General features: G+C 39.0%; 1 protein-coding gene across 4 annotated transcripts; it reads right to left on the bottom strand.

Annotated features, from left to right (window-relative positions):
• Positions 1-434: 434 nt before the first annotated feature.
• Positions 435-26686, bottom strand: RTCA (RNA 3'-terminal phosphate cyclase). 4 transcript variants are annotated; one of them, XM_063625619.1, is made up of 12 exons: positions 26430-26657; positions 26227-26326; positions 25310-25349; positions 24551-24694; positions 22045-22168; positions 19258-19316; positions 17750-17891; positions 16994-17118; positions 15157-15215; positions 7107-7201; positions 5273-5377; positions 435-804 (listed from the first exon to the last, which is right to left on the bottom strand). In XM_063625619.1, the coding sequence occupies exons 1-12, from the start codon at positions 26472-26474 to the stop codon at positions 703-705; spliced, it is 1140 nt and encodes a 379-aa protein (XP_063481689.1). In that variant the 5' UTR covers positions 26475-26657; the 3' UTR covers positions 435-702. The 4 variants fall into 4 exon arrangements, with proteins under 4 accessions (XP_063481689.1, XP_063481688.1, XP_063481691.1 ...); XM_063625618.1 differs by lacking the exon at positions 25310-25349 and having other exon boundaries at positions 26226-26326; positions 26430-26686; XM_063625621.1 differs by lacking the exons at positions 25310-25349; positions 26430-26657 and having other exon boundaries at positions 24551-24772; positions 26226-26326.
• Between the last annotated feature and the right edge of the window lie 9 nt (positions 26687-26695).

The raw sequence follows: 26695 nt of genomic DNA, 5'->3' as shown, positions 1-26695 counted from the left end.
CCGGCTCACGCCTGTAATCCCACCACTTTGGGAGGCGGGCAGATCACGAGGTCAGGAGTTCGAAACCAGCCTGACCAATATGGTGAAACCCTGTCTCTACTAAAAATACAAAAATTAGCCAGGCATGGTGGTGTGCGCCTGTAATACCAACTACTGAGGAGGCTGAGGCAGTAGAATCGCTTGAACCCGGGAGGCAGAGGTTGCAGTGAGCAGTGAGCCGAGATCGCACCACAGCACCCCAGCCTGGGCAACAGAGCGAGACTCTGTCTCAAAAAAAAAAGAAAATGTTATTGTTGTCACAGCAAGTACATTTGCATAAAGTTGCCTCATTATACTTTAGATGTGATTTCAGCAAAGAGATTAGAATTATACCCAAATTACAGATCAAATCTATATCCCTGATTTAATTACATAAAAAAGAAAAATGTATTTACTTCAGGTGTAAAGAATATTTTATTTCAATACTTCAATATTGAAATCAGCTATCACACATATCCACTGACTGATATTTCATTGTCCATCTCTCAGGAGATATTCAAAGTGAGATTAATTTGATGAAGCATTCTCAGCAAACCTAGAACACTATAGTTCATCTTCAAATTTAAGTCATAGCCTTTAATAAGTTACTTCCCAGTCATTATTTTATAGTATTTATGAAATAGTGCAATATATCAATGAGTTATCATTTAAGAGGCAAATACTCTACAGATTTGGATTTGTCATCCCAATTCCTTGGCATTCAATAATATAAGTATCTTTAGCAGTGTCTTCTTCATCTTCTGATTTCTTCACAATAAATTTAGCCTGAAATCAGAAGAGGAATATATAAGTAATACGAAGAGAGATGGAGGAAAGAGCCCACAACTCCAACTTATGTAGGCAGAGAGTTAATGTCAAGCCCATTTTATTGAAAAACCTACAGAGACACAAAGATCAAATGATTGAATGAGAAAGAAACTTAATAGCCTAAAGATAACACATTTCATTGTACAACCATGGTTCTTGTTCAGAGGTATACATACCTGTGAGTTTTGTCCAAATATGTATGCCTGGGCCCCTTCCATACACACTGAATCAGAAAGCTCAGATGTACAGCTTAGGCAAATAACAATTTTGAAACCTCAACTGGTAATTTTAACGTAACTGTATTCCCTACGCCCTAAAATTTTTCTAAAACATTTCTACTTTCATCTTGTCAAGTAACAAATTACCCTTTAATTTCTTTACATTTTTTCTTGCTAATTTAGTTCCCTAAATATATCATTCAAAAGATCCAGTTCAGAGAAGGTATGTGGGGAGGAGGGGTGGTGGTGGTGATTAACAGATTCCTTCATCTTTAATGTACTGGGCTTAATATCACATTTTTCACTTAGTAACTAAAGTTGGCTTTGAAATATTTTATCTGTATCATTGTATTTTGCTTTTGTTTTTGTTCTGTTTTTGAGACAGAGTCTTGATCTGTCACCCAGGCTGCAGTGCAGTGGCATGAACACGGCTCACTGCAGCCTCAACTTCCTGGGTTCAAGAGATCCTCCTGCCTCAGCCTCCAGTGTAGCTGGAACCACAGGCACATGCCACCATGCGTGGCTAATTTTTAATTCTGTTGTAGAGACAGGGCCTCACTTTGTTGCCCAGGCTCAAACTCCTCGGCTGAAGTGATCCTCCTGCGTCAGCTTCCTAAAGTGCTGGGATTACAGGCATGAGTCATTGTGCCTGGCCTATATCACTGTATTTTGAAAACATCATTATTTTTAAAGCAGATGCGATTCATTTTAACAAAACTAAATTTAGAATCAAAACAACTAGCCAAGTGCAGTGGTGCACACCCATAATCCCAGCTATTCTGAGGTGGAAGGATCATTTGAGTTCAGTTCAGAAGGCTGGCCTGGGCAACACAGGAAGACTTCTCACAACTCCCATCAACATCTTAAAAAAAAAAAAAATCAAAACAATTAAATAGGTTAAGTTTGTGGCAAAAGGATTTCAAATATGCCTAAAATCTTAGGATTCTTGGAAGTACATTTTGGAAACCATCACTCTGGGGCCTTACTGAATGAACAGTAATGTTCAAAAATTCTTTCACTTTCAGCATTACATGGTAATGTACTGACATAGAGTGGACATTTGAAATTACTGTTGAATGAATAAATGCTGAATTCTGAGCTAGATAACCAAATAATTTAATTAGTAATATATGTATGCATTTATATATTTTTCAAATTACAAGCATTATATAAATATGAAACACAAGTAGCGGCTATGAAAATCATTTCTAGCCCATACATAAACCCACTTAAAACTACAAATATGTAGACCTGAAAAGAGCATAGCAGGCCTATCTAGCTTAAGTCTGATTTTACAGATAACTTTTGCATTGAGACAAAGAAAGATAAGAAACTTGCCCCAAGTCACCCTGTTATAAACAAGAAAGCTGAGCAAGATACTAGCTATAAACAGATTCATAGCACTTTCCGTTATGTATACATTTCAAATAACAAGTGTCTACTATATGTAAAGTACTGTAAAAAGTAAAGAATATATAATGAATAAAACCTGATCTCTGCTATTAAGGAGATCAATCTATAAGGAGAGACAGGCAAGTAATAGTTATAAATACAGCATAAGTAGAATAACAAAAAAATAGAGTTAACACTCTTGACATCAAATACAATTTGCCTTTAATTCCCATCAGTCTTTCCTACAATTTAACAAAAACTTATCTGTGCTTCTTCATAACAATTAAAAGTATACATAATTAAGAATCAGGCCGGGCGCAGTGGCTCATACTTGTAACCCCAGCACTTTGGGAGGCCGAGGCGGGCGGATCACGAGGTCAGGAGATCGAGACCACAGTGAAACCCCGTCTCTACTAAAAATACAAAAAATTAGCCGGGCGTGGTGGCACGCGCCTGTGGTCCCAGCTACTCGGAGAGGCTGAGGCAGGAGAATGGCATGAACCTGGGAGGCAGAGCTTGCAGTGAACCAAGACTGCACCACTGCACTCCAGCCTGGGCGACAGAGTGAGACTCCGTCTCAAAAAAAAAAAAAAAAAAAAAAAAAGAACCTGGGCACAGTAGCTCACAGCTGTAATCACGGCACTTTGGGAAGCTGAGGTGGGAGGATCACTTGAGCCCAGGAGTTCAGGACCAGCCTGGGCAACACAGGGAGACCCCATCTCTCAAAAAAAAAAAAAAAATTAGCAGGGTGTGGTGGTGCACAGCTGCAGTCCTAGCTACTTGATAGGCTGAGGTGAAACGATCACTTGAGCCCAGGAGTTCAGGGCTGCTGTGAGCTATGATACTGCCATTGCAATCCAGCCTGGGCAACAGAGCAAGCCCATCTCTAGAAAGGAAAAAAAAAAAAAAAAAAAAGGCCAGGCACAGTGGCTCACGCCTGTAATCCCTGCACTTTAGGAGGCCAAGGCAGGCAGATTGCGTGAGGCCAGGAGTTTGAGACCAGCCTAGCCAACATAGTGAAACCCTGTCTCTGCTAAAAAGTACAAAAATTAGCTGGACATGGTGGCACATGCCTGTAATCCCAGCTACTCTGGAGGCTAAGGCATGAGAATCGCTTGAACCTGGGAGGCAGAGGTTGCTGTGAGCCAAGATCGTGCCACTGCACTCCAACCTGGGCTAACAGAGCAAGACCCTATCTTAAGAAAAAAAAAAAAAAGAAAAGAAAAAGGATCATCATACAAATAGAAGTAGGGCAGCAACAGTGGTTTTGTGTTTGGGACACTTCTGTAATGATTAATTTTTTAAATTAATATATGTTACTTTTGTCATTTAAAAAAATGCTAAGACTAGGGCTGGGCATGCTGGCTCACACCTGTAATCCTAGCACTTTGGGAGATTGAGGTCGGAGGACTGCTTGAGCCCAGGAGTTCAAGACCAGCCTGGGAATGTGGCAAGACTCTATCTCTACAAAACATCAAAAAATTAGCCAGGTGTGGTGGCACACTCCTGTAGCCCCAGCTACTTGGGAGGCTGTGGTGGGAGGATCATTTGAGAGCCCAAGAGGTTTGTGCCACTGCAATCCAGCCTGGGCAACAGTGTGAGACCCTGTCTCAAAAATAGTAATAATAAAAATGCTTAAGATTAGCAACTTCCCTGATAAAATTGTTATAAATTTTATATTCCTTTATAAAATTACTTTATAAAGAATAAGCAAAATGGGAAATATGCTACATGTTACTGAAAGAAGCAAGAAATGAAGCTGTATGCATTAACTGCAAAAAATGCAAAGAAAAAATTTAGGAGAAGAGGAAAACACCTAAATGTCAACAGTGGTTTTACCGGCAAGGGGAAATTATGAGAAAGCTTTTCCCCTCTATTTCCTATAAAGAAATTACATTAGTTTCATGATGAAATATACCTATTGTTTCTTTAAATTAACAATCCAGGCCAGGCACGGTGGCTCACACCTATACAGATCACCTGATCTACAAAGTTTGAGACCAGCCTAAGCAACATGGCAAAACCCCATCTCTACAAAAAATAGAAAAATTAGCCGGGTGTGGTAGCATGTGCCTGTAATCCCAGCTACTTGGGAGGCTGAGGCAGGAGAATCACTTGAGCCTGGGAGGCAGAAGTTGCAGTGAGCCAAGATCATGCCATTGCACTCCAGCCTGGGCAACAGTGCAAGACCCTGTCTCAAAAAAAAAAAAAAAAAAAAAAAAAGAATCCTGTAGGAAAGGTATGAATATGAGCTCATACAATGATAAATCCTTCTTCATTAAAAACTGTATGTCAACCCTACTAAATTTCAGAGGATGGTGAATATTAGAGTTTCAACAAATATTCTATTTTACCAATAGAATCAAGAAAATAAAATGTCTAAAATTTTATATAAATTTTTTTATAGCCAACTATGAATCCCTTGTGATTTGATATCATAGTTCACAACAAAACATCTTTACTTACTCTGTAAGGCAGTACCACACAGTGATTATAACATGGGCTTTGAAGTATGCTTTCCCAGGTTTGCTCAAAGCTCAGCTCTGCCACTAAAAATCCATGTGGCCTTGAACAATTTAATGAATCTCTCTGCCTCACTTTACTCATATTTATAATGGGAATAATAATAAATAGCCACCTACAATAGTTATGCTGAGTAGACAGTTTAGATAAATTGCTAAATTAGCTCAGTGCCTGTCACACAGGAAACAGTGATAGCAATTATGATTACTATTAAGTTTCCTATTAAAATTTAACCCAAAATTGGCTAAAATAAAAATCAAAATATCAATTTCCCTTTCTGATAGAATACTCACCTTTGCTATTTGTTCAGCAAAATGTATCGCGGTTTGCGTATGGAGCGTAACTGGTCCTGTTTTTATTCTGGAAACTCCATTGGCTAATGCCATGAAAACAATTAGCTATTTAAAAAAGAACAAAGAAAAATCTCACACATTTATTAATATTTGGCATTATAATTCCACTGCTGCCCATAATAAAAATACTACTAGAAATAAAAATTGCTAAAAAAGAATTTCTATTTCTTTAGGTTTCCAGAAGTACTCAGAAGATGATACCCTAAGTCTGTGAGTAGTACAAAAAGGCTTGGTAGCAGCTCTCAACATAGAATTTTTTGAATTAATATTTACAAGTAAAATACAGAACAGTAATATATTTAGACCAACTATCTCTACAAGTTGGTATATATAATATGATGTTTATTCTACTCTCTAAAATTACATTTTAACAGCTGAATAGACAGACTAATACTGGGACTTTACTGGGAGTTTAAAGTAGACCTGGGCAAGAAGGAAGAGACTAGAAATAACAGAAACTGTCTTAAGAAACAGGTCAAGAAATCTTGAGGATTTTATTTCTAAATGTGGACATTACTGATTTGGGATTAAGGAGACAAAAGTATGGTAGAAAGGAAAATCTATAAAGATAACAGACCATAAAAACGATATTTGGAAATATTCAGTATCACTTTTCACTGTGAGTGAACGTGCTGAGTTTTTTTTTTTTTTTTTTTTTTTTTTTTGAGACGGAGTCTTGCCCTGCCGCCCAGGCTGGAGTGCAGTGGTGCATTCTCGGCTCACTACAAAGCTCCGCCTCCCAGGTTCATGCCATTCTCCTGCCTCAGCCTCCCGAGCAGCTGGGACTACAGGCACCCGCCACCACACCCGGCTAATTTTTTGTATTTTTTCAGTAGAGACGGGGTTTCACCATGTTAGCCAGGATGGTCTCGATCTCCTGACCTCATGATCCGCCCACCTCAGCCTCCCAAAGTGCTGGGATTACAGGTTTGAGCCACCACGTCCAGCAACATGCTAAGTTTGAGAGGTCTCTGACACGTCCAAGTGGAGGTGTTGACAGGCATAGGGGATATTACAAGTAAGGAGTTAAAGAGAAAGGCCTGGGCTTCGGATATAAATTTGGGAGTTGTCAGCATAAAGACGGTACTTAAGCCATGAGACTGGACAAACTAAGAGAGGGAGCAACTACAGAAAAAGAAAACAAGTATAAGCCAAAGTCCAGGGGCTCATCAAAATTTAGAAGTTAGCCAGGCACAGTGGCTCATGGCCCTTAATCTCAAAACTCTGGGAGGCCAAAGTGGGAGGATCACTTGGCTGCCAGAGTTTAGGATTAGCCTGGTCAACATACTGAGACCTCGTCTCTATAAAAATTAAAACAAAAAAAAGTTTTAAATTAGCTAGGCATGACAGCATGTGCCTGTAGGCCTAGCTACTCAGGAAGCTGAAGCAGGAGGATCACTTGAGACCAGGAGTTCGAGAACAGCCTGGGCAACATAGCAAGACTCTGTTGAGAAGATGAAAACCACAATAAACTAGCAAAGGAAACTAGCATGTATGGCCAGTGAGATAGGAAGATAACAGTATTTCAGAAACCAAGGAAAGAAAATACTTCAAGAAGGAAGGAGTGATCAATTGTGCAAAACACTGTAGATAGGTAAAGTAAAATGAGGGCTGAAATTTGAGGAATGCAAATCCCAGAATATTTTTTTAAATTATTGAAGTAGGACTTGCTAATTAGTGTCTGAAAGTCAATTATTTAAATTGATATTCAATCTAATTACCACATATTCAAATCTAACAGGTCAGAGGGTTTTTAACCTAAATGTGTCATTACCTGGTCTTGCAGATACTCATCCACAGTACCACCATGTCTAAGATTTGCTAATAGCATTTCGGCAGCTTCAATTCCAACTTTGTCTGCATTTACACCTTAAGATAAGCACAACATTAAAAACAAAACAAAACAAAACTAATTACTAAGAGACAAAAAGTTTGATATATCCCAGTTAGCACTGGTATACAATTTTTAGGCCTCAAAAACCCACTCAATGCACCTTTTAGAATAAGATCTTTAGTTATTTAATATTCTGAGTGTTTGGGATACACAAAAGTCTTATACCTTTAAATGTACTAGTGGAGGAAAATATAGGCTTCATTAGTCCTATTTAAAATGTACTAATTTATAAAGCCAGTTTATAAGTTAAGTTATGACCCTATAATGCTATGCCTCAATTTCAAAATTTAAAACTTGCAGCCAGGCATGGTGGCTCATGCCTGTAATCCCAGGACTTTGAGAAGCTAAGGTGGAAGAATTGCTTGAGGCCAGGAATTCAAGGCTGGCCTGGGCAACATAGCGAGACGCCATCTACCAAACAAACTCCCCTTCCAAATCCCAGAAAAGCATGCGTGTTACAATTAGTCTGCAGGTAATTCCAACAGAATTAAAGAATTTGGCCCAGTGAGGTGGCTCACGCCTGTAACCCCAGTGCTTTGGGAGGCTGAGGCAGATGGATCACTTGAGGTCAGGAGTTTGAGGCCAGCCTGGCAAAAATGGCAAAAACCCATCTCTACTAAAAATACAACATTTAGCTGGGCATGGTGGTGCATGCCTGTAATCCCAGCTGCTCAGGAGGCTGAGGCAAGAGAATCACTTGAACCTGGGAGGTGGAGGTTGCAGTGAGCTGAGATTGTGCCACTGTACTCCATCCTGGGTTTCAGAGCAAGACTCTGTCTAAAAAAAAAAAAAATTAAAGAATTTTTTTAAAGTCAGGAAATTACATTTTATGTAAAAAAAGAGCATATAACATTATCAGATAAAATATTTTAGAGTTTTATTTCCTCTAAGATTTGAACAGGTATTAACTTATTTTAAATATAAGTCAGAATATTTACCCTCTTGCCCTACTCCCTATCTCTCCATACATATCCCAAATCTTTGGTACAACACTGAATACAAAATAAGTCTGTCAGAAGTAGTAGAATGCCACATTATTATTTTAAGGTATTTACTCTCAACTAAAAAATTCTTGGCTGCAAATGAAAATGTCTTATGAAAAATGAAAATGTGGTTAGTTTTGTTTCTATTTTATATTTGCAAATTTACTTGATTATATATGATAAAATTTTCCCCAAAGTGGAAATTGTAGAATTTTAACTCTATTTTTCTTTGTTTTTCCTTTTTTTTTTTTTTTTTTTTTTTTTTTTTTTTTTTTTTTTTTTTTTTTTTTTTTAGCAACTAGGTCTCACTATGTTGCCTGGACTGGTCTCGAACTCCTGAACTCAAGTGATCCTCCCGCTTCAGCCTCCCAAAGTGTTAGAATTCCAGGCATGAGCTATCATGCCCAGCAACTCTATTTTTCTTTATAGTAATCATAATAATATAATAAATTACCCTCTTTATACAATCAATTGGCCAAGTATTTACATGACTGAATGAAATGGTTTGAAACATCTTTTGTGAATCTTGACTTCTTGTCAGCCACTGCCATTTCCTCTTCTAAAAGATGGAGATGATAATAACTATGCTGCAAAGTTGTTATAGAAATTAGAGATAATGTTTATAAAAGCATCTATTACCCAGACTAGTACATAAAAAGCTATTAATAATAACACAGGTTGAGTAACCCTTATCCGAAATGCTTGGGACTAGAAGGTTTCAGATTTTGGATTTTTTAAAAATTTTGGAGTATTTGGGCCAGGCGTGGTGGCTCACGCATATAATCCCAGCACTTTGGGAGGCCGAGGAGGGCAGATCACTTGAGATGAGGAATTCGAGACCAGACTGGCCAACATGGTGAAATACCAAAAATACAAAAATTAGCCAGGCATGGTTGTGTGCGATTGTAGTTTTAGCTACTCAGGAGGCTGAGGGACAACAATCTCTTGAAGCCAGGAGGCGGAGGTTATGGTGAGCTGAGATCGTGCCACTGCACTCCAGCCTGGGTGACACATGAGATTCTGTCTCAAAATTTAAAAACAAAAACAAAAACGCATATTTGGATATACATAATAAGATAGCTTGGGGATAGGACCCAAGTCTACACATGAAATTCAGCTAAGCACGGTGGCTCATGCCTGTAATCCCAGCATTTTGGGAGGTGGAGGCAGACAGATAGCTTGAGCATAGGAGTTCAAGACTAGCCTAGCCAACATGGTGAAACTCTGTCTCTACTAAAATAGCCAGGCATGGTGCCGCACACTAATAATTCCAGCTACTCAGGAGTCTGTGGTGGGAAGATCTCTTGAACTCAGGAGGCAGAGGTTGCAGTGAGCCAAGATCGCACCACTCCACTCTAGACTGGGCAAGAGAGTAAGACTCCCATCTCAATAAATAAATAAACAAACATGAAATTCATTAATGTTTCATACATACCTTACACACATAGCTTGAAGGCAACCTTATACAATGTTTTAAATGATTTTTGTGCATAAAACAAAGTTTTGTGGCATATTGCCACTTGAAAAGCTTCTGATTTTGGAATATTTCAGATTTTAGATTTTTGGATTAGGAATGCTGTAGGAGTATTGCATACCCACTATTTATCCACCATGCTAAGTAATAGAAACCAGATCCTTTGCTAAGGAGGCATTTAAAATACGCATATATTAGAGAATTAGAGGATAATTAAGTGCTAACTCTGTGATATAAACTATATACCCGACAGGAGTTCAGAAAAGTAAGAGATTATATAGGTTCTAGAATAATTTGAGGTTTCATAAAGCATGAAGGACTTAAGTGAGTCCTTGAAAAACAGCTAAAATAAGGATGGAGGATGTAAAGGAAACGGAAAGAACTTCTGGCTTTGTAGTACTAGAAAACAGCAGGTACACTAAAGTTTTCTGCTATGTAGCAAAGAATTCCTCAGGGCCATTCACATTCCTTTCCATCCAGCCACCTTGATAGTAACAGTATGAATGGTTCTACATTACTAACTGCCATTACTAGCAGTCTGTAGCAACTGAACATAATATACAAAATATGAGAATCTTGCTTATTAGTATTATACACCCCAAAAGCAAAATCTCAATTTCTTCTGAAATCTTAATGCTTTTCTAACTAATTGCCAATCTTCTCACATTTTGGATGTTTTTAAACAAAGCTCTCAAGGACTTGTTTTAGGACATCAGAGAGATGCCATGAGGCCGGCATGGTGGCTCACGCCTGTAATCCCAGCACTTTGGGAGGCAGATCACTTGAGGTCAGGAATTCGAGACCAGCCTGGCCAACATTGTGAAACCCCATCTCTACCAAAAATACAAAAATTAGCCAGGCGTGGTGGCACACAGTTGTAATCCCAGCTACTTGGGAGGCTGCGGTGGGAGGATTGCTTGAATCCAGGAGGCGGAGGTTGCAGTGAGCCGAGATTGCTCCACTGCACTCCAGCCTGGGCGACAAAGCAAGATTCCGTCTCAAAAAAAAAAAAAAAAAAAAACAGAAACAAAAACAGAGAGATGCCCTGAATTACCACATACACTGAGGGAGGGAAGGAAGGTGCTTGCTATAAGTGAGGCAATTCCTATACAAAGGAAATAAAAATTGATTAACTAGAGGCACAATTCATTTCAGCAGATTATTTTGCTCCCATAGAAAAGAATATAACCAACTGTAAGATAAGAGTAATGAAAGATCACTCAGATACTCAACAATGGAAAGACAAAACACATTCTGTCAATAATGCAATCACTTAAAGTTGGAAGGGATCCTTCAACATAGATCATGATCATGGTCCAATATCATTTTTCAGATAAGGAAAGCCCAGAGTCACTATGCATGATAATGACAGGACATGGGACTAAAATTTAGGTCTTCTCACTCTCAGTTTAGTGCTCTCTATCATAACACACTGCCTCAGTCTAAAACAGCGAGATTTTCTCAGACAAAACAAAATCTCACCTTTTTAAAATAAAATTAAAGAATTTTATTTTAAAATTCTTATATAGTTAGAAGGATTTTGGAGATTCTCCAGGCTAATCTTCTTGCTCAACATATAAGGAAACTAAGATCAAAATGGTTTTAGTAACTGAGACAATGATAAAGACATCACTAGTTACAACTTCCTGCCTCTACCACCTATGGTGGTATTGACAAGCAGCCAATGTTTCTTCTGGTGATAACCCTAAGAAATTAGGATTCAAGGTCTGGTAGTTTTGTTTTATTTTTTGAGACAGGGTCTTGCTCTGTCACCTAGGCTGGAGTGCAGTGGCGTGATCTCAGCTCACTGCCACCTACACCTTCTGGGCTCAAGTGATCCTCCCGCCTCCTGCCTCAGCCTTTGGAGTAGCTGGGACTACAAGCACATGCCACCATGCTCAAGTAATTTTTATATTTTTTGTAGAGACAGGGTTTCACCATTATGCCCAGATTGGTCTTGAACGCTTGGGCTCAAGAGATCTGCTCACCTTGGCCTCCCAAAGTGCTGGGATTACAGGCATGAGCCACCACGCCCGGACCCTAAATCCAGTAATTTTCTAGTTAATTTAAATCAGAAATGAAAGGGGATCTGGATAATGGAGGTCATGACATTCTCTCTGAGATCCTTAATATATAGACAAGCTAGATTGAGAAGACCACAAGTTACTTTTGCATTCGCTAACATCTCATTCGACTGACATGCATGATAGGAAACAAGGAAGGATACCAGGAGGAGTCAGTCAATCTCAGCAGGCATGTTGCTCTCTCCTCTATTCTCTCCTAACACCCTAAGTCTAAAAATAAGTACTGTGTACTCTACAACTGTTTCATCCAAAAACAACTTCAAAGTACAAGTTGTTCCATGTGACAAAGTGAGAAAAAAATGCTGACAGAACATTAGAAAATTTTTTTCAGGCCTGGTAAAAAAATTCCATGTATTACTGATAAAGTAATGATCCCTTTACAATCAATCTCAACACAGCATATCTAAAATTATCATCTACCCTGGCAAACTAACTCTACCCCCTATATTCACAAGAGGTAAATATATCCAGTTACCTAAGCCAGACATCTAGAAGGTCATACTTTAACACTGCCTTTCTCACTTCCCATATCCAACTGGCCACCAAATATTGTCCATTCACCTTTGCAAATACCCTTTTATCAGTATTCACCTCTCTAGCCCAGCATTCCTTGGCACAGGCCCTTACCATTCTGACCTGAATTGTAATAAACTCTTATCTTCCTGCCTCCAATATGGCTTTCTTCTACTTCTTTGAATTTGAATCTTTCAAAAACTCTCATATCACATCCCTCCTTAAACTTAGCTCTATATTTCAGGATGAAATGTAAGCTCCTAGATATAACCTATAGCCTTTCAGAGTCTGGCCTGTTGATCTTTCTGTTGTCATCTCTCTCCATTCCCCTACCCAGATCTATTATCCACTTGCAGTTGCTCAAACACAGAACACTATTTTTTTGTTGACAGGGTCTCACTCTGTCACCCAGGCTGGAATGCAGTGGTGCAATCATAGCTCACTGCAGCCTTGAACATCTCAGGATCAAGCAATACTCCCGCTTCAGCCTCCTGAGCAGCTGGGACTATAGGTGTGAGCCACCATGTGGGGCTAATTTAAAAAAAAACAAAAAAAAACAAAAAAAAACAAAGGTTTTTAAGAGATGGGATCTTGCCATGTTGGCCAGGCTGTTGTCAAACTCCTGACTCAAGCAATTATCCTGCTTCAGCCTCCCGAGTAGCTTGGACTAAAGGTGCATGCCACCTCACCCAGAATACTTTTGTATGTCAAATTTCTTTGTCCTTCCTCCTTAGCTCTCACTTTTCTATCCAGCTAACTTCTATTTACCCACAGAACCCACTGGAGGACCATTAAATGGCAGAAGCCAGACTTGGGGTCAGTCCCCAGAAGGATTCACTTTTCCTCCCCTGTGTTCCTATGGTACCCTGGGGATACCACTGTCATAGAACTAGTCTGTTTCCTCTGCCAGAACAAGCCAGGAGGCAGGAATCATAGCTGTCATTTCTGAATCCCTAGTACATGGTACCTGGCACATTTGGTAACCAGTAATACAAACAAACTCACACTTCTCCCAATGCCTGCTAAGTACTTATTACTTGTAATATGTCTGCTTCTAGTCTCTGTTTTATATTTGTATTCTCTTTGCTTCTGAAGACTGTTGTAGATAGTGCATGAAGTGGCTCAATAGCCACACTGATTCCTCACTGCACCTAATACGTAATTAGTATATGCCAAATACATATTTTAGATCACTATTTCTCAAACTTCAGTATACATTAAAAATACCTGGAAAGTTTGTTAAAATGGATTCCTGGGCCCCACTCCCACGGATTCTAATTCAATACGTCTGAGGTAGGCCCCAAAATCTGTATTTCTAACAAACTCCCAGTTGATGCTGACAAGTTTGCCTGTCTGCCAACCACATTTTGAACAGCACAGTTTTAGACAGAATTCATTTATGTGAGTTCAACTGGAAATGGTGATTTTATTTATTCTCTTGATCAGATTTGATACCCAACTAGTTCTAGATTTACCAACCGAGCAAACTGAAGAATTTCTAAACTTTTTTTGTATTCGGTAGTAATAATGTGGCTTAACAGCATAGCTAGGGTAAAAATTTTTATTTATTTATTTTGCAAAGACAAAATCTCACTACATTGCCCAGGATAGTCTTGAACTTCTGGTCTCAGTGATCCTCCCACCTCAGCCTCCCAAAGTGCTAGGATTACAGATGTGTACCACTGTGCCCAGCTTGGAAAGCATTTTTAAAGATGCTACAAAGTAGGAATAAAGCAATCAATGACCACGCAAACAACTAGAAGTTCACCTAAAAGTGGCCTGGTTGGTAAAAGTAACTTTAAATATTAACAAACACATACATGTATGTATCTTCTCTCTCTAATATGCCAAAACTTAAACAAATCTCTCTTTCACAAGAATATTCAAAATTTTGAAATCACCAACCAATGTAATAACTGATGCAGAGAAGAATCATCAATAGATGTTAAAACCACTGGATGAAAGCTGTTATGGGAGCAGGATAATCAGATGGCCTCAAAATATTTTCTCGGATCACTAGTTAATTATAAAGGTAAAAGGAACCTTCATAGCAGACAGATCTGCAGGACACACCTCTTTAACCAAGTGATCACACTCAACCTCACCAATAAAGGAGAAACTAACATCATGTGCCCCCTGCCGTGATACAGTGGAATGTACACAAAATCACCTATGTAGTATTCTTAATAAAAATGTTTAATCTGAATATATCATGAGACAATCAGACAAATTTAAATTGTGGAAAACTCGTGAGAAAATGGCCTGGAGTCTTAAAAATGTCAGTATTATGAAATGAACAACAACAAAAAAGGTAATGGGAGGATTCTGTATTAAAAGAGGGACTAAAGAGACTTGAGAAACAAATGCTATGTGCTCCAAAAAAAAAAAAAAAAAAAATCCCACATCGCTCTAAATAGTATTTTGGAAACAATTCATTATGTATGAAGCTATCTGGTGTGTCAAAATAAAACAGATAAATTCTTCAGATGTAAAAGTGGTATTAAAATTATGTAGTTATTGTTCTTTGAACACATATGCTGCAGTATTCAGGGGTGAGACATGGCACCTGCAACTTATATTGAAATGGCTCAGAAATATACACAAGAAACTAAATGCTCATAACTAGTGAATCTAAGAGAAGGTTGTATGGATGACTAGTTGAACTAGTCATTCAACTTTTCCATAGGTTTGAAATTTTCCAAAGTATAAAGGTGGGAGAAAGACTGAAAGTCTGAAAGTGTAATTGACGCTAAAAGAGAATCAATTAACTACATCCTTTTAAACTTTCATCCATCATTCTATAACATTCCAACCCTGATGGATTAAAGAACTCTGCAGTAGCATTGGGAACTATGGCCCCCCTTCATTTATCTTACCTCGTTTACCAAGTGATGATCCAGCAAACAAACAGCCAGTGGAGGTCTCAGCAATAATTCTGTGCAAGAAAAAAAGTTATTACTACCTTTGCTATAAATGTTCGAAATTTATGCAAATACAACACAGGAGAACAATGACTATTAAATAGGCAGAACTAAATCTGGGCAGCAAATTGCAAAAGTAAAAATTCTTCATATAGAGTGCCATGATTAACACTGTCTATCTTAATCAGACCAGTAGTATCCTTTACCACTTGACCAGAAGTCGTCACACCAGATTCTAATTCACAGGTTAAGAAATGTCTACCATGCCCCCCAAAAGTTACTATGTCATTAGCACTAAGTGGTACCATTTCACAGGCATACAGTATTATAAAGTGTTTCAGAATTATCTTAAAAAGGTTATTATGCAGAGACTTTGGTATTGTTCTATGGTTTTTAGATAGTATTATCATAAGTAGAGCAAGGATTTACTTTAAACCTTTTAATGGAAATTCTGAATGAGAGGATTTGAAACTTAAATATCCACAAATGGTACTTTTATACTTCAAAAACATCAGTTAAAGAATTTGTACTAATACTTAAATCTATAACTCCTAACTGAATTAACATAATAGTTCTAGTCTGGTCTTTTTGGGTTTTTTTTGAGACGGAGTTTTGCTTTGTCGCCAGGCTGGAGTGCAGTGGTGCGATCTCAGCTCACTACAACCTCCGCCTCCCAGGTTCAAGCGATTCTCCTGCCTCAGCCTCCCAAGTAGCTGGGACTACAGGCACGCACCACCACACCCAGCTAATTTTTGTATTTTTGGTAGAGACGGGGTTTCACCATGTTGGCCAGGATGATCTTGATCTCTTGACCTTGTGATCTGCCCGCCTCAGCCTCCCAAAGTGCTGGGATTACAGGCGTGAGCCACCGCGCCTGGCCTCTAGTCTGGTTTTAAAAAGCTCTTTGCTATATTTATTTGTGAATTGATTTCACATTTGAAGTATTTTATGCAACTGGAAATATTCTCATAGGACTAGCTTTAAAGCCTAACTTCTGATTAAACATTTAAGTGCACTATATAAGGGAAAGGGATCTTACAACGTAATGAAAGGCAAGCCATCCTCAGAAAAAATTCGGAATAATTGTCTTAATTTATCATACTGGTGTTTTTGGTAGGAATGTCCTTAAAAATATAAATTGAGGCTGGGCGTGGTGGCTCATGCCTCCACACTTTGGGAGGCATAGGATCTTGCCATGTTGGCCAGGCTGTTGTCAAACTCCTGACTCAAGCAATCATCCTGTTTCAGCCTCCCGAGTAGCTTGGACTAAAGATGCATGCCACCTCACCCAGAATACTTTTGTATGTCAAATTTCTTTGTCCTTCCTCCTTAGCTCTAACTTTTCTATCCAGCTAACTTCTATTTACCCACAGAACCCACTGGAGGACCAGTGGGATTAGTGCTCCTAATCCCAGCACTTTGGGAGGCCGAGGCAGGCAGATCACGAGGTCAGGAGATCAAGACCATCTTGGCTAACACGGTGAAATCCCGTCTCTACTAAAAATACAAAACACTAGCCGGGCGTGGTGGTGGGCGCCTGTAGTCCCAGCTACTCAGGAGGCTGAGGCAGAAGAATGGCATGAACCCAGGAGGCGGAGCTTGCAGTGAGCCAAGACCGCACCACGGCACTCCAGCCTGGACGACAGAGCAAGACTCTGCCTCAATAAATAAATAAATAAATAAATACTCCTTAAAACTATAAACTTAAGCAAGAAACCCTACAAATCTTTAATTTAATTAGATAACTATTTTAGGGCTCTCAACTAATGTGTAGGAAAAAGTATTGTCTCACATTATTCCATTTCCATTGCCAAATGCTTGGTCTTTAGGTTCTTGAACAGGCTGGATGTTAACATACAAATCCCGGATCTCCTTTCTGATGCATCTAACTGCTGCTGCTGCCATGTCTTTTGCTACCTATTTTAGCAAGACAGAAAAACAGAATAAAACAATTACTGATTATTTGGAAAATTGTTTTCAAGACTTCAGACACATAAAATAACTGGTAGTTTTTACATGCATTATTTAATAACTTGATTTTCAAGAGAGCATTGAATTTTTAAAAATGCTTACGTAAATTAACTTTATTTTTGTTAATTAATGTATCCATTTATATATATATTTCATCTTTTATTTTAGGTTCAGGAGGTACGTGTGCAGGTTTGTTACATGGGTAAATTACATGTCGCTGAGATCTGGTATATGAATGATCCCATCACCTAGGCAGTGAACACAGTACCTGATAGTGTTTCAACCCTTAGCCCCCTTCCACCCTTCTCCCATTAGCAGTCCCCAGTGTTCCCATCTTTACGTCCACGTGTATTCAATGTGTAGCTTCCATTTATGAGAACATGTGGTATTTGGTTTTCTGTTCCTACATTAATTTGCTTACAATAATGGCCTCCAGCTGCAGCCATATTGGCACAAAGGACATTATTTCTTTCTTTAAAAAAATGTTCAGTTTTCTCAATAATTCCAAAATTTAGTTGACATAATACTTATCAAGACACACATATATTTTATTTCTAAGAACATCTAGACAACTTACTTTAAATGGCAAAACACCAGCAACGAAAGCTCTTCCATATATCTTAGTCACACAGCCACGGTCAGTTAAATTTATAGGGTTCAATTGTTTAACTGGTGACATTCGAACAATCACTTCACCACCCCCTTTTGGGTAATATCCCCTATGAAAAGTATAACAAATGCCCACATAAACTGATTGCATGACAAAAACAAAGCTCTATATTACAATAAAATGACATGTCAATGATATCCAAACATGTAATCCATGGAAAGGTCTACATATTTTAGGTCTGTATTTTGTAAAATTTTATACATTAAAAAACAAAATTTTGTCTGTACCATACAATGTGGTAGCCTTGAGATATGTGAAACTATTAAAATTAAATAAAATTTAAAAATCAGCTCCCCAGCTGCACTAGCACATTTTAAGTGCTCAATAGTCACATTTGGCTAGTGACTACCATATTGGACAGCATAGATATGGAATATTTACCCCAATGCAGAAAGTTCTATTTGACAGTCCTGTTGTGGAACATAAGCTCCTTGAGGGCTAGACTTACCTATATTGTTGCTGCTATTTTCCTGTGCCTAAAACAATGTCTGGCACATGGTAGGTACTCAAATAAATATATGATGAATATTTAAGTAGCAAAACACTTAAAAAGCTTTAATTCAATTAATTGGTGTCATTTGTTCCACAGCAGATGGTGAGAAGACAGGACTCCTCCCCTCAAAAAGCTCACCATCTGGTAGGGAGATGGCTCCACACACTATCTACTAGAATACAGGTTAGGCTATAAGAAAGGCTACAACATAGGTGCAAAAATGAATTCTGATTGAGGCACAATCACAGTTCATAAAGAATTGTAAGTTTCATGTTGAAAAAAACATAGGATTTCTAACTTTTGGGAGAGCAGGGGAAGAATAACATGAAGACACAAAAGTCCAAAGGCACAAAGCATATTTAAGGAATAACAAGCAAACATATTGTTAGAATACATAACACGTTGAAAGGAGGAGAGGGACGAAGAAGTTAGAAAACTTAGGGCAAGACTTCAAAGCACTTAAATGCCATACCAAGAAATATGGCCTAGTGATTGTGTGGCAGAAGGGAAGCCTTAAAGAGAAATAACCTGAATGCCCAATGTGTTTCTTAGGAAAACAATTCTGATCACATTGTGGAAGAGAATTCCTTTTATGACTCCTTAGTGTCTAGTCCAGTTGTCTACACACAGTGAGCACTTAAGCTGTGCTGGGGCATGAAATAACACTAGATATGAGGGTACCTCAGTGTGAAAATTCCCTTGAAAATATTTTCCCTAGAAATAAACAACCATCATGTGTAGCTGCTCTCAAGTCCCCATGCCCCTGCTGTTCATTATTTTTAAGCCACAAAGTACAATTACTTCTTACAAGAGATGCAATGTATTAAGTGGGTACCAGAAAGACAGTTCTCTAAGGGTCTAACTTGTCCACTATTTTTAGCATAAGTAATAGATCCTAACATTTAAGAAATAAGCAACTTACCTTGTTTTAATGTCACAATTAAATATGAAACCAAATTTTTCAACAATTGGCTTGAAGACCTGAAAAAAATCAGTTTTTATCATTAGGTTAATCAGCAATATTCACTAATTTAACAAGTGTATTTATTAAACAAAAGTACTTTGCTGGCTAGTAATTGGGTGCTATAGGTAAACAGTGTTATAAGAATATGTAGGCTGGTTCCATTTTTTCAAATAAAAAAACTGATATGTAGCTAAATTTAAAAGTTTGACATTTATTTAATCAGAGCTGTGCAAGTCTATCTAACAAAAAAAATTGGAACTTAGGATACTCGATATCAGTGGTTATTCTACTACAAAGGCCAATACTTCCTAACGCATCTCAATATAGTACATTTAAGAAATGAGGGGGTATTGGTGAAGAGCATTCCATTCTGTCATCTCAATTTTTTATACAGTTGAAATCTCATTCCACAGACAATGCTTTAACATTATAAACAAGCATTTTCCTGACATCATAAAATTATTCCTAAACAAAATCTGAATGACTCCATGGTATCCTGGCCCAATTTACTTAATGGTTCTCCAAGTTTTCATTATTAGATAATGATATATCTTATATAATGATAATTACAGTATATAATGCTCTGTTGAAATACCTTTAACATTTATCTTTAGCTGCATTTTGCAATATTGAATTAGAGTAGTTTCCTTGAAGTCAAATTACTAGGTAAGGAGAGATTAATTTTTATTATACATCCCATCGAACTGACTTTAAAAAGATTATACCATCTATTAGAATGGCAATATTTCAGAGAAAGATGGTGTTTAAGCCTGATGTCTAAGGCAACTCTTTGAGATCTACTCTAGAGATTTACTTATCTCTGGGTTGTCTCCTATGTATCCAGGAGGTATACACGTTATTAACCTTGTTTTGTGTTTTTTTTTTTTAAAGGCAGAAAAAGCTTAACAAATAAAAACCTGAAAATATCAAGTGCTAGGATGGATACAGAACAGCCGGAACCCTCTATTTGATATTTATTTTTATTTTAGAGATGGGGTCTTGCTATGTTACGCAGGCTAGACTCCAGCTTAAGCTCAAGAGATCCTCCCACCTCAGCCTACCAAGTATTAAATAGCTGGGACTATAGGTACACACCACTGTGCCCACTTCAGCTGGAACTCTCATATAGTACGGGTAATAATGCAAAATGTAGCCACTTTGGAAGCTAAAATAACCTGGCTATGTATTATAAAGTTAGACATTTGCTTATTATAACAACCCAGCAAGTATTTTCCCAAGAGAAATGAAAATGTACAATCACACACAAACTTGTATATGAATGTTAACAATAACTTAATTTGTAATTGCCAAAATCTGGAAACATTCAAATGTCCTTCAATAGATGAACGGATATACAAACTGGTACATCCATATACGAGAATACAACTCAAGTTTTCATTGCAGATACAAGCAACACGGATGAATCTCAAATGTATTATGGAGAGCAAAAAACCCAGACTCAAAGCCTACGTACAGTAGTATTCCTTATATGACATTCTGAACAAAAGGCAAACTATCATGGAAAACAGATCAGCAGTTGCCAGGGGCTGAGGCTCAGGACTGATTACAAAAACGTATAAGGGAATTTTTTAGAGTAATGGAACTTTTCTATGTCTTGATTGTGGTAGATGGTCCATAACTGTGAATCACGTCATTGTCAAAAATCACAGAACTGCATGTTAAAAAGGGTGGATTCAATTGAAAATTACACTTTAATAAATCTGGAAGAAAAAAAGATTATACCACTTTTCTCTCCCACTAGTTATATGAGCATGCCAGTATTTTTTAAATCATTTTTTAAATGTTTGATCCTAGAATGGAAGGGGCTTAATGGAAAAAAAAAGTTTGAGTTTTCCTCCAAATCATAATCCTTGTATTTATAAAATAACACATCACAATTGATATAATTTATATCATACTCGAGCTGTTTTTTGTTTTTTTTAAAGACAGCATCTTGCTTTATCACCCAGGAGGGAGTGCCAACATAGCTCACTGTAAACTCGACCTCCCAGGCTCAAGTGATCCTCCCACCTCAGCCTGCTGAGTAGCTTGGACAGGTGTGCACCACCATGCCTGGCTAATTTTTCTGTGTGTGTGGTGTTTTTTGTTTTTTATTTATATTTTTTTTTGTAGAGATGGGATTTCACCATGTTGCCCAGGCTGGTCTTGAACTCCTGAGCTCAAGTGATCTGCCTACCTCAGCCTCCCAGAGTGCTAGGATTACAGGTGTGAGCAACCACACCAGGCCCTACACTTGAATTTTTTTAAAAAAATTCACTATAAACACTATTCTAAGATATAACAACAAACTTGAAGTAAACATAATTCCCCACTCCCTACTGCAATAGACACATTTGGGAGGCTGAGATGGGAGGATCCTTTGAGCTCAGGAGTTCAAGACCAGCCTAGGCAACACAGTGAGGCATCGACTCTACAAAAAATTTTTTTAAAAATTGGCTGGGTGTGTGCCTGTAGTCCCAGCTACTCAGGAGGCCAAGACAGGAGGATTGCTTGAGCTCAGGAGGTTGAGTCTGCAGTGAGCTGTGATCATGCAACTGTACTCCAGCCTTGGCAACAGCACTGTCTCAAAAAAAAAAAAAAGAAAGAAAGAAAGAAAAGACAGAAAAGACACCATGAAGAGATAAACAAGAAAGTCAGAAAAAAACACTCAGGATATATTTAGAGAATGGAAACTCAGAAGCATGTATGAGATCATCTTAGTTTGTCAACAACAAAAGCCCTTACCATCACTGTATAATCGATCTGTGGTGCCATTTCGGCATTAGTTCCACCTTTCAAATGAAGTTCTGATGGAGAAGCAGCAAAGAGAACACACGGCATTGAGACCTGCATCAAGAGGCACACACTCCTACAGAGAAGGCAGAAGGGGCTTATTTTCATTTTCTTTTCTGCATTTTCTTTTCAAACTCTTAAATAAGCTATATTCTTGTTCATCACTACCAACTAAAGCACAGACAACTGTGAAGGCAGGTATATGCCATTGAGTTTCTAGTTAAAAAACATTTTAGTGTCTGAATAGTAAAATCCTGAATTTTAAAGAAAAACAGATTTCACCATAGAAAAAAATAGCTTTAAATGATAACCAAACCTGGGTCTGAATCTTCAACTAAACACATTAGCTGTGTGACCTTGGGTAAGTTCTGATACTTTTCCTTATATTACAAAAAAAAGTAAAAAAGAAAAAAAATTAAAAATAAAACCTACTTCAAAAGTTTTACAAAAGAATTCTTGAAACTAGCAGTTTATGAAAATGCTTTCAAAATAGTCAAGGTCTGGGTTGATTATATATGAGTAGTTACCATATAACAAGGTACTGTTCCAGCTATAAAGTTAAGATATAGTTCCTGTCATTGTGGAGTTCATGGTATGATAGAATAATATTTTACACAGCCATAAAAGAGAATGAGTTCATGTCCTTTGCAGGGACATGGATGAAGCTGGAAGCCATCATTCTCAGTAAACTAACACAGGAACAGAAAAGCAAACGTTGCATGTTCTCACTCATAAGTGGGAGTTGAACAATGAGAACACATGGGCACAGGGAGGGGAACATCACACACCGGGGCTTGTCGGGGGGTGGGTGGTAAGGGGAGGGAGAGCACTAGGACAAATACCTAACGCATGCAGGGCTTAAAACCTAGGTGGACCAGTTGATGGGTGCAGCAAACCACTATGGCACATGTGTTCATATGTGACAAACCTGTACATTCTGCACGTGTATCCAGAACTTAAAGTATAATAAATAAAATATTTTAATAATTTTAATAATTATTAATTTTAATAATAACAAACACTCACAGCTTGGCCGGACGTGGTGGCTCATGCCTGTATCCCAGCACTTTGGGAGACAGAGGTGGGATGATCACTTGAGCCCAGAAGTTCAAAACCAATCTGGGCAACATAGTGAGACTCCATCTCTACAAAAAATTTAAAAATTAACCAGGGATTGTGGCGCACACCTGTAGTCTCAGCACTTTGGGAGGATCGCCTGAGCCCAAGAGGTCAAGGCTACAGTGAGCCATGATCATGCCACTCCAGCCTGGGAGACAAAAAAAAAAAAAAAAAAAAAAAAGACTGATAGCTAAATATTTCACATGGAAAGTTTTAGTGAAGTAATCCTTGCTTTACTTGCCTGTTTGGTCCTTATAGTCGAATAATGTGAGAAATCACAAGAAATATTTATGTAACATGATGAATTTTATAAAGTGAAACATTTGGCCATTTTCTTTTTTTTTTTTTGAGACAGGGGCTCCTTCCATCACCCAGGGTGGAGTGCAGTGGCACCATCTCGGTTCACTGCACCTTCCACCTCCGAGGCTCAAGCCTCAGCTTCTCGAGTAGATGGGACTACCGGCATGTACCACCATGCCCAGCTAATTTATATATATATATATATATATAAATTATATATATATATATATATAAAATATATATATATATAAAATATATATATATATATATATAAAAAATATATATATATATACATATAAAAAATATATATATATGACGGGGTTTTGCCACGTTGCCCAGGCTGGTCTCAAATTTGTGAGCTCAAGCGATCCACCCACCTCGGCCTCCCAAAGTGCTGGGACTACAGGCGTGAGCCACCGCACCTGGCCTGGTTGTTTTCTAAATGAGCCATTATCTCCCTTCTCCAAAGTTAAGTGAAAGCAATCACATTCATAAGTAGTTTGAAAGGGAATTTGACATAGCCTCCTAGCTACTAAAAGACAGATCTTTATTTAACTCACTTACACAATGATGCTTAAGTATTGAACTGGGAAGTCTCTATCAGTAATAATGAATTTCATTAATTCAATAAATATTTATTGGACAGGTGTGGTGGCTCACACTTATAATCCCAAAACTTTGGGAGGCCAACATGGGTGGATTGCTTGAGCTCAGGTATTCAAGACCAGCTGAAAAATATGGCGAAACCTTGTCTCTTCAAAAAATACAAAAATTAGCTGGGCATGGTGGTGTGTGCCTATGGTCCCAGCTACTCAGGAGGCTGAGGTGGGAGGACCTGTTGGGCCCAGGAGTTACAGCTTACAGTGAGCAGTGATTGCACCACTGCACCCCAGCCTGGGCAAGACGGATACCTTGTTTCAAAAAAATAAAACATAAAAGTAGGGAAACAAGCTCATAGACGTTAAGCAACTTGCCCAGAAAGTGGCAAAACCTGGACTTAAATCCAGGTTACTTAAATGGAATGTTAAGTGATACATACCCTGCTGTCTTCGTATCTGCTGTGTGGATTCCACCTTTGATCTTCTCTGGTGTAAAGGTTATTTCTGTTGAGCCAATTTCTGCCCCCTGTAGTTGCCCATCACACAAATCTCGAATCATTTCCAGTCCAGATAAATGTTGAGGCCTTCAGGTCATAATACTGCATCAAAACGTGTGCATTCAGACTGCCTATATCCCCACATTTTATGACAAATTTACAAAACTGCAATGGCAAGAAAACAGCAAGGTCTAACCACAGTAAGTGCCACATCTTCAGTGTCAGCTTCCTTTTGGGTTTTTATGCACCTAGACTACCTGCTAGTATGTATCATTTTAACGCTTCCTTGCAGACCAGTTATTTCTGACTATAAATACATACCCTGATATATTGCTGCAAATTAGAAGTGTGCAAAAGAAGAAAACTAATAGTTATTTCAGCGCCACCAGTCTCACTTGCACTTGACTGAATAATCTATGGTGCCTGTATGGGCTGAACTATGTTCCCCCTAAATTCATATGCTGAGACTGTAACCCTCCGTATTTCAGAATGTGACTATATTTGGAGATAGAGCCTTTAAAATGATAATTAAGTTAAAATGAGGCCACCATACAATCTTACTGGTGTCCTTATAAAAAAAAAAAAAAAACTAGAACATACAGAGATGCTAGGGGCAAGGTGCACAGAGGAACCACCATGTGAAGAGGCAAAAAGACAGGCCTGGAGCAGATCCTTTTCTCATGGCTCTCAGAGGAAACCAACCTTGTCAGGACCTTGATCCTGGACTTCCAGCCTCCAGAACAGTGAGGAAATAAATTTCTGTTAAGCTCCACTCCGTGCGTGGCATTTTGTTATGGCAGCCTTAGCAAACCAATACAACACCTACAGCCTAATGAATTGGATTCCCCTGTTGGTGAACTGGAGGGCTGCAAACGATTATGACAAAGGCAATTAACATTAACATATATCAGTAATTGCCTTTTGGTAATTTCAAAACTGTAGACAAAAGACTGAGATCGCTGATTTATTAAAATGTAATAAATACAGAATACATACAAAGCAATCAGTGTGGCTTCAAACCTGGGTCCTCTTCTAACAGGTGCATGTACCTGAAACTCAACTAGTGGCATGACCAGCTACCCAGACAGAAGAAATAAGGTCAAATTTCAAGGTGTTTCCCTCTCCACAACAGATAATTCTGGTCATAACAGCTCTCTGGAGGTATAAATGAAAGCTGAGATAACACATCTCAGGATCCTTTCCTGTTTTATGATTCTAAAACTGGCAGCAGCACCAGAATGCACTGGTTAAAAAACAGGGTTTCCTCTAGCCTCACAAGCATTTCTGCCCTATCTATCTTACCAGCTCATACGTGCTATTCGGATATTTGGAATGCCTGGTGAGGTGGGAAAACACTTTAATAGCTAGCTCTTTAGCAAATGAGACTATTTAGCCAAATAGAGAAAACTCGAGACCATTTCTAAACTCACCCCTCGAGGCTTTCAGAACCTTACAACCCAGGCCACCGCCCAGGCAGAGTGTCCCCGCCCTGGATCGCCCATACCTGCGTCTGGGACCTTCTGGGTTCCACCACTTGGACTCCCGATGCCCCAGCCCGGCAGCCCGACCCTCCGATCCCCCAACTTCACGGCCCAACTCCCCCTCCAGCCAGATTTACCTCAGGCCTGGCGTGCTCCGGCCGGCTCGGATCTTCTGCACCCGCAAGGGGAGGCCTAGGAGACAGCTCAAGGCCGTAGAGACTCTCAGGATCTGGCCGCCCTGCAAAGCATGCGGTACAGGGAGAAGAGACGTAAGCACACCGGTGGTGAGAGCTCCCCTCCTTAGTCTGGCTGCAGCCCCGGCCGCTTCGCTCTGTACTCACCCCTTCCATGATGCTGCCATCGACCTCCACCCGCGGCCCCGCCATGGGGGGCACCCTGGGGCCCAGCCCGCAGCGACAAAGCCTCCGCCGGAGCGGGAGAAAGAAGAGACGTTGGCTCCCGCCCAGTAGTTCAGAAACCTCGGTTCACGCCTGGGGCTGCAGGGGCCTGGCGAGAAAGCGGAAGCAGCAGCGCCTCTCGGGACACTGCAGTCAGCAGAAACGAACCCCCGGGTTCGCCCAGGTCGGCAGCCAGTGCGCATGCGCAT

The sequence above is a fragment of the Symphalangus syndactylus genome, chromosome 12 (assembly GCF_028878055.3).
Source record: "Symphalangus syndactylus isolate Jambi chromosome 12, NHGRI_mSymSyn1-v2.1_pri, whole genome shotgun sequence".
Classification (NCBI taxonomy): Eukaryota; Metazoa; Chordata; class Mammalia; order Primates; family Hylobatidae; genus Symphalangus; species Symphalangus syndactylus.
This window is presented reverse-complemented; position numbering and strand designations above follow the sequence as displayed.

Coding starts and splice junctions, on each gene's coding strand:
- RTCA (XM_063625619.1), bottom strand. CDS start 26,474: ATGGCGGGGCCGCGGGTGGAGGTCGATGGCAGCATCATGGAAGGG. Junction 17,892..19,257: donor AATTGTGACATTAAAACAAG/GTAAGTTGCTTA, acceptor TACTTTTCATAG/GGGATATTACCCAAAAGGGG. Junction 805..5,272: donor TTGCTGAACAAATAGCAAAG/GTGAGTATTCTA, acceptor TTCTGATTTCAG/GCTAAATTTATTGTGAAGAA.